General features: G+C 31.6%; 1 protein-coding gene across 2 annotated transcripts in view; it reads right to left on the bottom strand.

Moving 5' to 3' along the window:
• The window catches only part of robo1 (roundabout, axon guidance receptor, homolog 1 (Drosophila)), a 343,575-nt gene that overhangs the window by 18,357 nt on the left and 309,119 nt on the right, over window positions 1-16,099 (bottom strand). For both annotated transcript variants that reach the window (XM_051128853.1, XM_051128852.1), the window contains 4 exons: window positions 12,323-12,526; window positions 5,998-6,024; window positions 4,236-4,278; window positions 2,908-3,062 (listed from right to left, as the gene is read on the bottom strand). In XM_051128853.1, coding sequence (XP_050984810.1) covers window positions 2,908-3,062; window positions 4,236-4,278; window positions 5,998-6,024; window positions 12,323-12,526 — 429 coding nt within the window. The remainder of the gene's footprint in view (window positions 1-2,907; window positions 3,063-4,235; window positions 4,279-5,997; window positions 6,025-12,322; window positions 12,527-16,099) is intronic.

Raw genomic sequence — 16,099 nt, forward strand, 5'->3', positions numbered from 1 at the left:
TTGGGATAAAAAAGCCCCATCTACAGTTTCTATGGACGATGGTCTGAACAAACACAAAGCCTAATCCTCATGCCCAGCCATGAATATGGTAGCTAATTTCTTAAATTCAATAGAAAGACATTTTCTAAAAGGATTGGATGCGTTTTAGGGTTCTTTTTTTTGAATGAAATGCTCTTAGAGCCAACGGCTTAGTTACACCAGCTGATATCTGAGAACAAAAAAGCTCTTGTAGTGACATTTAAATATCATTAAATGAACCAACAGTGACAGCGTTGTCCAAACCCACAGTTGCTTTGTGAAAACCGGGTGACGCCACTTTGTCACTTTCAGTGTGTGCGTCTCTTCAGACTCGCGAGTCAACCTGGCGTTCTTTTGTTTGTAAAGTAACTTGCTGACTCCTGAAATAAAGCCACCTGGAGGTGCTCCATCACTTCTCCTCTTTCCTCGCCCTCTTTTTTCTTTCTCTCTCAGGTCTATTTTGACCTCTGTAACAGCTCCTGGTTTTCTGAATAAGTGAGCACTTAGAAAAACTGCATTAAAAGGTTCTAACGCCAGTATGGAAATCAGACGGCTGATTGGATTAGCTGGACTACAGCCTGCGGGGCCTTTTCAATATCGGCCGCTTTTATTTTCCCTAAAACGTCCACGTTCCAACAAATCACACACACAGTTGTGTGTCAAAGGAAGGACATGATACTTGCGCCACGTTCCGTTTAACTTGGAAAGTTGGGATTTCCAACTTGGACAGGTGTGCTACAATGCTACTGCTTCCAAGTTGGAAACTTCAGTGGAAATTAACAAGCTCAGACTTCAATGAGATTCACAAAAAAGACGTTGTACAAACAATGTGGCGTATAAGGGGGGAAATCTGCACGGTTAATAATAAACGATTGCTTCAAATTAAATTAAATATTTCACTGAGTCACAGTTACCATAACAGAATCTGTTTAACTCGTCCAACTAACCCAAAAATGCAAACTCTGTTATTAATTACTCTCATGTCATTCCAAACCCATAAGACTTTGCAACATAAATTAAAAAGCAACTCAACTGAGCTGTTCAAGGCCCAGAAAGTTAGTAAAGACATTGTTAATATGATGTTATATTAGTGGTTCAACCTTAATTTTAAGAAGCTACGAGAAACTTTTTGTGCCCCCCAAAAAATAATGAGAGTACACAGTACCATAAAACGAAATTGTTCACTAAAGTCATTATTTTTGCTTTCTTTGTGCACAAACAGTATTCTTGTAGCTTCATAACATGTATGGTTAAACCACTGATGCCACATGAACTATTTTAATGATGTCCTTCCTTCTTGGCCTTGAACATGTCAGTTGCGTTGTTGTATGTGCAGGGTCAGAAAGCTCTCGGATTCCATCAAAAAAATCTTAATTTGTGTTCTGAAGATGAACAAAGGTCTATCGGGTTTGAAAGACATGAGGGTGAATAACTAATGCAGGGTTCGTACAGATACTATAAAATAAAATCGCAGGACTTTCAAGCACTACTTTTCTGATATTCAAGGACTTCAATCACAGATCTCACTTATCAAACAATGCCTTCTCTTTCAAATTAAAACCACAGTTATTTTTCTTTCTTTTTTTTTAACCCCTTTAGATCTGATTTTTTTTTACTGAACAAAACATTTTTTTAATCCACTATCCTATTTGCTCTTCTCCAATATAGAAATGAGTCTAAAAAAAGATTTTTTTATTAGATTTTTCTCATGTCTCACGCCAGGACTGAGGCAGCATAAAAATCCTCATATTTTAACCATGCTTAATAAGTAGAGTTTGTGTACTATAGTTGAACTATTGTTTAAGATTTTAAAAAGAACACATACTGTAAGAATGAACAATTTTTATTTGCATATACTTCCATTCTCTTTCTTCCATTCTCTCGATCTGAATCCAAAAGAAGTTTTACGAACCTGCGCCAAAGTTCCAATCAGAATCAAATGATTCTCAATACACACTCCAATGTCCTGATTTGAATGAAATGTTTCGTGATTTGTGAAGTTCCAATCTAATCAAATGATTCGTGATACACGGTCTGAATCAAATGATTTGCGATACGCAATCTGAAGTCACGATCTGAATCGCAATATGATTGGAGCGCTTCAGAACAGTAAATCAACTGATATGAAGTTTAGAAAAAATTACTACATACTTTTTAAAACAATTACAAGCAATGTTGAAATTCAAAAATAATTGGCTCTTTTAATCTGATTTTTTTTTTTTTAAATAAATGATTGAAGTAATATGTTTGAATCAATCAGAGCAGTTCCAGTGTAAATTACTTTGATTCAGTTCAAAATGAAATTGATTGAATTCATCTGTTCCTCTTTTCGCATCTTCAAGGATGTTTACACAATTCCATGTTTTATTTTTTTTACTAGTTTTATTAACTGAAAAAAGTTGTTTTTGTTTTTTTTAAATAGCATGAATTTTGCATGAAAACATATATAAAAAATTAAACACTTTTTTCATAGCTATATTGTCTTTCAATAATTCAAGCACTTTTCAAGTACCTCTTCAGGATTATTCCTATTTTCAAGGCCTTAAATTCATAAAAAGTCAAATTCAAGTACTTCAAGCACTTTAATAACCTTGTACGAACCCTGTTAATGACAGAATTTTCATTTTTGAGTGAACTTCCTTTTAGATCTTCCAGAAGTATTTTTTTCCTCATTTGTCGTTTTAAATAAAAGCCCTAGTAAATGCAAAAACGCCAAATAATCTCTACTTTAAATTCTAATTTTGTCCCTTTACGCATCATTGTAAATTTAAATGTTGCATTTTTGGAAATCTGAGATAAGCTAACAAGGGTTTTCCCATAGAGCGTTTCATTATGTCTTCGTATACTACTACAACAACTAGACCCCTACACAGTCTCGCTCACGCTCACCTGGGCGGCTGTAGGTGGCCAGGTTGCTGTCGCTGTTTCCGTTGCTGCCGGTGCAGCAGTTGATAGTGCAGTCATTCTGATTGGAGCAGCTGTTCGGCCATGTGTCCGCAAGCCAGGGCTGGGTAGCAGGTTCACCTATATTCAACAAACCTGGCCTGGAAAACACAGACACAATGTGATTTATTACTAACGTTAACTTGGAAATGGTAAATGCACAATTTTTTAACTGTTAAGGACATGAATCAATCGAGCCCAACCAATGGAGGGAGTTTTGGGGCGGGGTTAACGGTTTATTTGACCAATGGAAGGCAGAGGAATGACTATTCCGTTTGGTGGCAGCTTTAAACAGGAAGCCCATCCCAGCTCCTTCTATTCCAATGCATCTCTCAGGGCATTAGTCTGTATCTGTGCTAAATGGATTGCGTTTGCTTGACTTGCTCATGGCTGATGACACCGTTTCCCCAAGGCCTCGTGACCGTTAGATCTCCGTGTGGATTACCCAAGCGCTGGAGAACATTGCTGCTCCAGCCTGGGAACGAAAAACACAAATGAACCGAGCCATCGCTGGAGGAAGAGCTTGAAGCTCCCAGCGCATGCCAGGGTGTCACAGTCAATCAACGTGATCTCGAGAAGCTCTGGATAAACACGCATATGAATTCATCCAGAGCCCACAGTACCAGTTTCTATCAAATCCTGCAGTTGAAGTCAAAAGACCAATTTATGTTTAATAGTTAACTTAAACAAGGTCACATTAAAATACTACCGAGGAAAAGAGATGAGGGACGATTTTTTTTCAGGGACGCTTATCAAAGACACAAAAAGAACATCAAAGAAAGAGTTTTGCGCAATGAATCTTCAACACGACGCTTCAAAGTAAACGTGGCTTCCTCTTTCCTATCCCCGCAGCATGCTTCGTCTTTCTTTTATTTTTCTAACAGACTCTTTAGCTTCAAAAGGCTTAAACCTTTCCTTTAGGCAAGGGCACAGACCTGCTCGATGAAAAGCTGGACTCCAAAAGATGACTTAAAGGAAAAGACACACGAATGAGGATAAAAATGACACATGTGCACCTATGCACACATGATCCGGTGTAAACGGTTAAATGAATTGGTTGGAAATGATTGCATTAGCAGGGTAGAAACGGAGGGCTTTTGTCTCATCTGGGTTCTGCAGGGCTCCGTCTCACTGCACGATGCCAAAAGTGTCTTTGCAAGGACAAAAATGCCCCCTAGTGTCAATAAAATGCAATTACAGTACAGTACACACCCTGCACATGGACATTGTTGGCTTCTGATAAATATTAACATGTATTTCTTTAAACATCTCACCTTCCAGCACTGCTGACAGCCTCTCCTCCTCTCTGATAGGCCACTGTAGATAAAAGAAATTACAATAATGAGGAAAAATAACAGAACATAATTAAACATAAAAACCTTTTAAGAGGTTCGCTAAAAAAAAATCATACTGTTTTAGAAAACATGTAGGTGAATAAATGATGACATTTTTATTTATTTTTTTACTACCCCAAGTTAAAAAAAAGAGCTTACTTTACTATATTCTGGTCCTTAAATGTGTAATTTATCCATTTTTATCATCTACTAGGTGGAAAATCTACTGATACTTGCCACAAAATCTCCACTAAATGAGTCATTTAAATATTTAACACTTATAATAAATTATAATATTTAATATTGTAGTATTATAAAAAATAATATGAAACAAAAAGAATATAATTTAGTTAATTTATATTAATATAATCAAATATAAAACAAATAACAATGTATTTCTAAATAATATAATTAAAAATAAACATTTATATTAACAAAAATAATAATAATAAACATTTTAAGTTAATATAATTAAATAAAAATTGAATAATTTTATTAATAATACATTTATATTAAATAATCAAATATAAAACAAATAATAATATAATGAAAAATAAACATTCTTATTAACATAAGTAATAATAATAACAATAATAATAATAATAGTGTATTTCAAAATAATATAATTAAAAATAAACATTTATATTAATATAATAATAATAATAATAAATAATACATTTTAAATGAATCTAATTATATATAAATATAAAACAAATAATGTATTTCAAAATAACATAATAAAAAATAAATGTGTTTATTAATCTAATATTTAATAATAATAATAATAATAATAATACATTTTAAATCATTTTTAATCCAATAATAATAATAATAATCTCTAATGAATTAAAAAGTGCTGTTAAGGGCAAAGAAAATTTCTTTAAAAGTTTTCTTTCTGTTGCTACAGTTTTGGGGAAAAAAATGTAGGTGAATAAATGGCAGATTGTTAATTTCTAGGTGAATTATTTCTTCAACAGTTTTGATGGCCTTGTATTTTCTTTCACATCTTACAAGCCCCTGCATTTCATTTAAAACCGGTAAACGTTTGGAAATAATGCTTGTTTGGTTTGCGATCCTTCTCGCTTCTCTCTCATCTCTTTGATAAAAACCTCCCAAAACCAGGTGAGTCAACAGCGGTTACAGAAAGATTGCATGAGATGAGAAATAATGAAAGGGTCTAGGTGTCTTTCTCTGGTATGTAAAAGTCATCCGAGTTCAATCCTCACGCTATCCAGCTCCTCTCTCCGTCTAATTGGCCACAGGACTGCTGATGTCACAGCTTCCCATCCCGTTCGTTAGGGTGGGCGCCGGTGCTTTGATCAGCTCCTCTGCCAGTTCTAACAGCGCTCTTTAGTCAAGCACTCTTCTCTTTAAGCATTTCCTCCCTCTCTGTCTTTTATTTTTTACTTCTTTTTACGCTGACAAGTCCGTGCGACTGAAGTTCTCTTTGATTATCCATGTAAACTCAGACTGGGGTTCCTTTCTTGTGGGGAGATGTATTTTTAAAGAGAGGCCGTGCCTCCCACACTTCGCCTGTGTCATTTTTGTTTGGAGTTCTGCTGTGCAGAACGAACGTGACTGAAGGGAGTGCTGAGAAACATTATACTGCCGCGCACTTTCCGACTCCAGTGCGCAGGAAGTCGTCACACTCTAGGGATTGTGGGAATTCTGGGCATATGTGCTGTGAGGAAGGTGTGATTACCTGTGGGGGTGAAGGTGAAGGAGGGCACTGCAGACACACAGGACAAAGAGAAAAAAAAGAGCACATTAATTATTCATCAGATTCGTAATTACTATTCAAAAATTAATTATTCAGCATAGCAGTACTGTGCATTCAACTTAAATATGTTTGAACTGAAGTTTTCAAAAAGGCATTTGCGATTAGATTCTGCAGACTTTGATGTAACGAGTCTGTTTCCAATTACTCAGAACATCGAAACCTCATCATAAATGCACAGTTCATTTCATTCGCCTTGTCGTCTGAACTCTGTGGTTTTACAGTTGTGGGTTTGTGCGTTTGATTAATTGTGTATATCTCAGAGACGAGGAAAATATTGATGAAGTTTCTGAAGAAAATGGCACCGCAGTGCTAGGAGTTTGTTGATGGTTGCTATTTTAGCATGTTGATATGAAGTTGCTAGGGTGTTTTAGGAAGTTGTTTACTTGCATAAGTAAAAAAAAAAAGAGGTCACTTTACTAAATTCTGGTTCTTAAATGTGGCTTAATTATAAATTGGTAGAATTTTCCCTGTATTTTATTCATTTTTATCATTCACTAGGTGAAAAATGTACTGATACTTGCCAGAAAATCTCCACTGAAACAGTAATTTAAATATTTAAATATTATAATATCCATAATATTTCATATTATGTTGTATTATTATACATAAAAACAATATAATTGTATTAATAATCCATTATATGAATATAATAATAAAAAATATATTTCGATTAATATAACTAAATATAATAATAATAATAATAATAATATATTATTATTATTATTAAATATATATTATATATTTTATTATCTTTATTATTAAATATAAATTTTATATTTTTTAATTAATATAATTAAGTAAAATAAACATTTACATCAGTATAATTAAATATAAGAATAATAAAAATAATAAAAATGAATTTTAAATTAATATAATAAAATAAACATTTGTATTAATATATTTAAATGTATAATATAAAGAAATAAAATAATAATACATTTAAAATTAATATAATTAATAATAATATTCATCATAATTGTTGTTGTTATGACGTAGCATTATTATTATATTATTACTATTTATAATATAATTTGATATAAAGAAATAAAATAAACATTTACATTAATATAATTAAATATAATAATAATACATTTAAAATTCAATTAATTAATAATAATATTCATCATAATTGTTGTTGTTATGACGTAGCATTATTATTATATTATTACTATTTATAATATAATTTGATTAATAATTGAGGCATATTAATATAAATCTAAATCATTTATATAAATAATAAAAACAAATAATGATAATAATAACAGTAATAATAATAATAATAGGCTTCACTCCGACTATGTTTTACCTAATAATATTATAATAAAAAAATAACTTAATAATATTGTATTATTATACATAAAAATAATATTTTTTTTTTATTAAGAATTAATTTAAATTAATATAACCAAATATAAAACAAATAATAATAACAGTAATGTATTTAAATTAATATAATAAAAAATAAACATTTATATTAATTTAATAATAATAATAATAGTAATGTATTTAAATGAATATAATAAAAAATATAAATTTATTATGATAATTTATTATTAAGAATTAATTTTGATTAATATAATCAAATATAAAACAAAAAATAATAACAATAATAGTAACGATAATAGTGTATATGAATGAATATAATTCAAATAAACATTTATATTAATTTAATAATAATAATAACATACTGTAACTTAACAAATAAACATTTATATTAATACAATTAAATACAACAACAAAAATACGGCAGAAAAAAAATAAAATAAAATAAAATAAAATAAAATAAAAATCCTAATAATTACAACAGGGTTTCAGCACTACGTGCTCGAACCCCTAATAATAATAATAACATGCCCAGATATGTGAATTGCCAGAATTCGTGCCAGGCTACACTCTAACGATGTACTTTATTAACTTTGACTTAAATCTATTATAACATATGCCCTCGGTCTGATGTGAAATCAAGTTTCTTTCATGTTGATCAAAGGCTCCAATAAGCAGATGAACACGGCTGAATCAATCCGAGCGATATGGGGTCAGAATTCATAATAAACAGCCCATCAGAAACATCAAAGTATCCGTGGAGGAAGCTGTTGCGCGTGATGCCGTCAGGATTGTTTTTTGGCAGCGTTACACTGATACATCAGAATTCAACACCTGCTGTCTTCACCTTCTCATCTCGCCGTATTTACGGGAAAACAACCTTTAAAATTGTCAGCCGCCGCCCGTCCTTTTCAAATGTCACGTTTATCGGCTGCGCTCGTCTGCTTCTTGGCAGTGCTTTGAGAAAAGATGAGTCTAATAGATTGGGCCGCTTTTTGATGATTTTATCCTGTATGCATGAAGGTTCTGAAGCAGAAGTAGATTGATACTTGGCAGGCCAAATGCAGCATGGGAGAAACATCATTTGATGGGCGATAAATCAAATCTCAGAGGTCTAGGGATGATCTGTGTTTTTAAACAATTTAACACACATTCACAGCTAAATGCACATGTATAAACTCTCACACACACACTGGAAGATTAACCATCTCTCCCAGGTGTCCCGTCGCATCGCCCCGTTCCACCCGGAGAACAGATTACCACTTCATGTGTTTACTATTATCTACCTCTGCTCAAACACGTTCACGCTTAAGAGACTCGCAGCTACCGCTTCAAACATGGCAACCTGTGGTTTCTCGTAGCTTTCAGAGTAAGACAGGAAGCGGGAAGGTCTTTAGTAGCTCAACAGATGCTATAACCAATGCAAAGGCCCTTCATGGTGACTAAAGTCCTTTCTGCAATCTCACTTGCTTGAGGGCACAAAAAGGCACTACTTTTAAATGTACCTTCAAAGCTATAACCATAAACCATCATGCATGAAATTAGGGCTCAATAAAGATATTTCCTGCTGGATATGTACTGGAAAAAATAAATATATATTCTACATTTAAAAAAATATATATATTTTTATACATTACTGATTTTAAAGCTTAAAATTAACTTTATTTACAACAAATGATATAAATGTTTAAATTATATATTTGTCTATTTATTTTAGTAACATTTGAATTGTATTCTAAAATTTAAATATTTATTTATTTGTTTGTTTATGTTAGTAATGTGATTTGTATTCTAAAAGTTAAAAATAAAATATATTATTTTGTTAAAATAAAAATATTATTATTGTATGAATTAGTAAAACTATACTAAAGTATATATATGTATATATATATATATATATAACCTAAAATATTTCAGAATATATATATATATATATGTTATATATATATACATTTAATATTATATATTTACCATTTAAAATATACAATATATTATAAATATCAAATACATTTAGTTAAAATGATTCAATGTATTATTTAGTTCAAATGTAAAATATATATTAAAAATAAAAGTATTTCAGAATTAAATATATATATATACAGTCATGTGAAAAAGTTAGGACACCCTATTGAATTTCATGGTTTTCTGTATCAGGACATAATAAAAAAATATCTGGTCCTTGGCAGGTCTTAAAATTTGAAAAATAAATCCTCAGATAAACATCATCACATGACATATCACACTGTGTCATTTTTTATTTAAGAAAAATACAGCCAAGAGGGAAAGGCCATGTGTGTCAAACTTAGGACACCCTATGAGTCAATTGCTTGTAGATCCACTTTTAGCAGCAATAACTTGAAGCATTCATTTTCTGTGTGACTTCATCAGTCTCTCACATCGTTCTGGAGGAATTTGGACCAGTCTTCTTTTCAACATTGCTCCAGTTTATTAAGGTTTGTGGGCATTTGCTTATGCACAGCTCTCACCACAGCATTTGAGTCAGGATGAGCTCTGGACTTGGACTGGGCTGTTGCAACACCTTGATTCTATTCTTTTCAGCCATTCTGTTGTAGATTTGCTGGTTTGCTTGGGATCATTGTCCTGTTGCATGACCCAATTTTGGCCCAACTTTAGATGTCAGACAGATGCCCTCGCATTTGACTCTAGAATACTTCGATATACAGAGGAGTTCATGGCCAACTCAATGACTGTGAGGTGCCCACGTCCTGTGGCTACAAAACAAGCCCAAAATGATCAGCCCTCCTCCAGCATACTTGTGTTTTGGTATGAGGTGTTTGTGCTGATACGCTCTTTAGGTTTTCACCAAACTTGGCGATGCAACTTTGCAGACCTAAACTGTGCTGCAATGTTTTTTTTAGATAAAAGAGGCTTTCTTCTGCCAAGCCTTCCAAACATGCCATTTTTGTCCCATATTTTTCTAATGGTATTGTCATGAACTTTATCATTTAACATGTTAACTGAGGCCTGTAGAGTCTGAGGTGTAGTTCTTGGGTTGTCTGCCATTTCTCTGAGCGTTGCACGGTCTGATCTTGGGGTGAATTTTTTGGGACGTCCACTCCTGGAAGGAGAGGTGTCTGTTTTCAATGTCTTCCACTTGTGAATAAACTTCAAATAGTTTGGAAATGGCCCTATTACTCTTCTCAGATGGATGGCAGCAACAATTGCTTCTCTGAAATGATTGCTGATGTCTTACCTCCTGTTAACACACACCTGAAGGCTCCAGACCAGCAAACTGCCAAAGCTTATGCTTTTATAGAGGCGCTCAGACTTGCTGATGATCAGTTAATCAAAGGTATTTGATTAGCAGTGCTTGACTGTTATTTACCCTTTTAATTCCAATGTAAACAGTAAGGGTGTCCTAACTTTGTCACACATGACTTTTCCATTTTGGCTTTATTTTTTGTTCAGTAAATAATGACACAGTGCAATTTGTCATGTTTTGTTGTTCATCTGAGGTTTTATTTTCAAAATTTTAAGACCAGCCAAAGACCTTTTTTTTTTTTTTAATGATGTCCTGATACGGAAAACCATGGAATTCAAAAGGGTGTCCTAACTTTTTCACATGACTGTATATATATATATATATATACTATTACAATTAACTATTTACAGCAAATGGGAAATTATATATATATATATATAATTATTGTATGAATTAGTATAAATTAGTATAAATCTTATATATTTATATTATGTACATTTATACTATTTTTATATTTTTTATACATTACTAACTTTAAAAATGTACTAGCTTAAACTTTATTTAGAACAAATTTATATATATACATATATATATATATTTGTATATACTAAAATATTTCATTATTTCAAGTTTTAGATTAAATTAACCTTACAACAAATAATTTAGTAGGTTTTTAATTTTCAACCTTTATAACTGAAGCTTCCATGACAAGATAGAAGACAACTAAACTAGATAATGTTCAGGTTTGCAAGCCATAAAAGCACATATCCGCATGCAATGCTTAACACTGAGCCCTTGTGTAAGAGTTTATATATACATAATTCCACTAACATTCAGAAAGAAGATCTCTTTGAAAGCTGCCTGTCAGTCATGTTTGTTGAAACAAGATGTTGTCGAGTCATCCCAGTAAATGAATTCAGGTGCTCTCAACCTTGAAAAATGGACATATTCATTTTGGCTTTTTTTGTGCTCTTGCGGTCGACACGTTCAATTAAGTTGAATGCGGCCCAGCCTTGGGAGTCTATGAATGCGAACGCTAATGAATGGCTTGGATCTTTTCCTTTAGATTCCTGCCAATAAACATTCCATTAGCTTCATGTCCTTGAGACGCACGGCGGAAAAAAAACGGCATTGTTCCGTTCGCCATCTCAGTCATCTCTTCAATGAAAGAGAAAACGGAAAGAAAGCAAAAGCTGCTCCGGATTCAGACTGTAAGGGATCTGCCGTGATTCATCAGGGTCGAGAGAGAAAACGGCTTTTTAAAATGCTGAAAAAAATGAATTCTGTGGTTACGGCTTATCTAATTTAGGAAAACCTAAAGTATTCTCATACTGGCTTTAATAAAAGCGCCTGATGTTTGGGATTAAACCTGAGATTACAAAGCAAAACACGAGCAGCTGCACAGCTCGAGGCCAAACACTACTACCAGCGAAAGAAAGAAAGAAGAACTGATAATGAAACCAGTAAACATCTGCCTCTGACTAACATACAAACTCAATATTAAAAGATCAGAAGGAATTTTTTCTGTTTTAGATGAGACGTAGACCACACCTTCTTAATGAAAGCTCAGGGATTCATAATTATTAGGTTGGAGTGACTAACCTCCTACCGATGTTATATTTTATGTGTTTTTAAATCATTATGTGAATTGTATCGTGTAAGTGCTAAAAGAGAAATCGAGTTTGAACTGGATGGACTGACCTTTGCGGATGCCGGCGTAGCTGCTGCTGAGGCCGTTCCTCTTCTTGCGGTGGCGATAGAGCCAGATGCTGAAGACCATGAGGATGATCCAGCAGGCCGCGCCGATGCCCGCGATGAAGGCCGGCTGACGGACCACGTCTGAGATCTGCTGGGAGATCGTGTTGTCGTCGTCCAGCGGCGGCGGGAGAACACGGCCTGACGAGTCTGAGATGAACACAATGAGAAATGAGATACAGATAGAGGGGATCATAAAATATTTGATGTAGGTCATGTCACTGAGGCAATAATTAAATAAATAATTGTTTTAGGTGAAATACACCTGTGGCATGCAGTCAATTTCTTAAAAAAAAAGAAAAAAGAAGAATACTCAATTTAAGCCAATAAATATACAAAACAATTTTAAAAAAGTAATTGTTTTTAATAAATAAAATAAGATAGATAATAATTAATAATTGTATAAATAAAATAAAAAAAATAATGATAAAAAAATAATAGTTATTAGCTACAATATAAAACTTTTTTATATTTGTTTTATTTGTCAAAAATTGTACAAAAAATAAGTATTTGGTTAATAATAATAATAATAATAATAATAATAATTTAAACCACGCTTGACATTATAAATAAATAATAAATGTAGAAATAAAATAAAAATGAATAATTTAACAAAAATGTCAATAAATACTTTGTTGCATGTCACAGAACTAGTTTAAACCAAAAAATCCTTTAAATTTGTAAAACATTGTAAAGAAAATTATATTATTATATTATATTAAATAATATTTTTTAATAATAATAATAATAATAATAATAAATATGTTAAAATAATACTTGATAGAAATGCATTTTAAAATGTATAAATAAAATAAAATTGAATAAAATAAAATAATAAATAACGTCTATAACTACATCATACCTATTTTTTAAATGTTGCATAACTAGTTTAAACCAAAATATTCCTTTAAATTTGTAAAACGTTATATATATATATATATATATATATATATATAGAACAATTCAAGTCAAAATGCTTGATATAAATACATTTTACAATGTATAAATCACATAAAAATGATAAAATAAAATAGTCAATAACTACATTATATAACTGTTTTGTTTTTGCACGTCAGAACTACTTTAAACCAAAATATTCCTTTAAGTTTGCAAAACATTGCAAAAAAAAAATTGTTAATAGTAATAATAAAAGTAACAAAAACAATAACTACTAATGTCATAATAATGCTTGATATTGTAAATAATAACACATAATGTCAATAACTACATTAGCTATATAACTATTTTTTGCATGTTACAGAACTTGTTTAAACCAAAATGTCTTACATTTGTAAAAAAAAAAAAAAAAAAGTACAGAAAAATATATATATTTGTTGCTAATAATAACAACAAAAACAATAATTATTGGTAGATATAATAATAAAAAAAAAAAACATAAAACATCAACAGGAAAGAATAATGATCACTATTCAGAGCTGTACATTTTTCTTCATGATTAATAATGTGAATTTTGCTAAATATTGACTTTGAACTGGAATAATGCGTTAGAATAGAGAGTAAAAAGTGAGTTCAGTGCTTTTATATATTATGTAAAAGATGAATTATGAATGACAAGACACTGTCTGGCAGAACTGCAACCTACAAAGCAACTTCCCTTCTGCGCTCTCGCTCTCAGTTACCCTCACTTATTTTTACATTAAAGAGAAACCAGCGCTGTCGACCCAAAAGAAATCTCATTCTGTTGACTCGCTTCGTTTTTTCATCTTTTCCCCTTCCTCCCTGCGTTTCATGTGGGCGTCACTTTCATCTTTTGGAGTTTTTGTCTTCTTTTCCAGCTGGGGGCAAACAGGTTCTCCCAAAACCTGAGCATCTCTTCCTCGCCGCGCTGTATTCCCCGCTCCGCCTTTGTGAGTCTGTCCTCTGTACTTCCTGTCTCAGAGGTTTTGTTTGTTGTTTGGTTGTGACTGAGACTCCGCTGAGAGGCCAGGCCAGGACAGGTGCGTAGGATGCGGAGATGCAAGAATGCCCACGGTGTGACAAATGCTTTTGAGACCTGCGTCCTCTGCTTCCGGCGGCGGCGTAAGGCCACAGAAGCACACTCGGCAGGGGAATCAGCGGCGGTGAATGGAAGCGGATCAGTCACCGCGTTCAAGAGGAGCCCAGTTCATTCATCCCACGCTGCACTTCAATGCGGGAGCAAAACGACTGCCTGAAAATCTGCTGCTCTCTACTGTGAATCTGTATGTGAGGTTACGCTTCAAACCGGTACTACAAAACATGCTTCAACGGGGGGCGAGTACTAGTATCACCCAGAATGCTACGTAATGTTACTCAAAAGACTGCGGACAACATACAAAAGCAAAAATAAATAAAGTTTGGTGTCAGCCTGATTTTTTCAGTGTCTTGTTCTCACCAAGGCTTTATTGGTTTGATCAAAAATACAGTAAAAACTAAATAATATTGTGAAATATTATTACAATCTAAAATAACAGTTTTCTATTTGAATATATATCAAAATGTAATTTATTTCTATGATGCAAAGCTGAATTTTCAGCATCATTACTCCAGTCTTCAGTGTCACATAATCCTTTAGAAATTATTCTAATATGCAGAATTTTATTTTATTATTATTATTTTTTTAAATCAATATTAAAAAAGGTTGTGCTGCTTAATATTTTTGTGGAAAAATGTGATGTTTTTTCTTTTCTTTTATTTACTTTTAAGATTTATAGTATTTATTTGAAAAAGACATTTTTGTAACAATGTAAGACTCTTTATTGTTATTTTTTCTGAATAAAAATACTAATTACATTCTTAACTAAAAAAGCTCAAATCTTACTTTTAGATGAGAAGTACTGTAGGGAAAAAATTAAAATAATATACTACAAAATTAGCTTTTGTTCCTCATAAATAAATATTAATATGCTAGAATATTTTTGTTCTTCTTTCGTAACAAATGTAAGACTTTTAATCAATTTAATTTGTCTTTGCTGAAAAAAATCTTTAAAAAAGCTCATATATCACTTTCAGAAGAAAAGTATTGTGGGAAACATTGTATAAATAAAATACTACAAAATTATATTTTGTTTCTCAAAAAAAAAATAATAATGCTAGAAAATGTAATTTAGATTTAGTTTCAGTAATAATAATAATAATAATAATAATAATAATAATATGCTAGAAAATTACATTTTGTTCCTCAATTAGATTTTGTTTCTCATAAATAATAATAATAATAATAATAACAACAGTAACATGCTAGAAAATTTGACTTCGTTCCTCATAAAATAAATAATAATAACACCAACAACAATGACAACAAATGCTCATAAATTAGATTTAGTTCCTAAAAAAAAATAAAAATAAGAGATTGTGGTATTATGGGAAACAATTCACAAATAATATAGAAAATTAGACTTAGTTCCTCATTAAATAAATGAATAATAATAATAATAATAATATGTTAGAAAATGAAATGTTGTTCCTTAATTAGATTTTCTTCCTCATAATATATATATATACTTTTTTCCCCCACATTTATATATATTTTTTAATAAAAATATTTTTTATTTATATTTTTATTTTTTATGAGGAGAAAAATCTAATTATATATACACACATACACACACACACACATATATATATATATATATATATATAATTAGATTTTGCTCCTCATAAAAAAAAAAAATATATATATATATATAATATATATATACCGTATATATATACACTTTTTTTTTTTAATAGGGAAACTTTTTA

Source organism: Labeo rohita, chromosome 15, assembly GCF_022985175.1.
Source record: "Labeo rohita strain BAU-BD-2019 chromosome 15, IGBB_LRoh.1.0, whole genome shotgun sequence".
Lineage (NCBI taxonomy): Eukaryota > Metazoa > Chordata > Actinopteri > Cypriniformes > Cyprinidae > Labeo > Labeo rohita.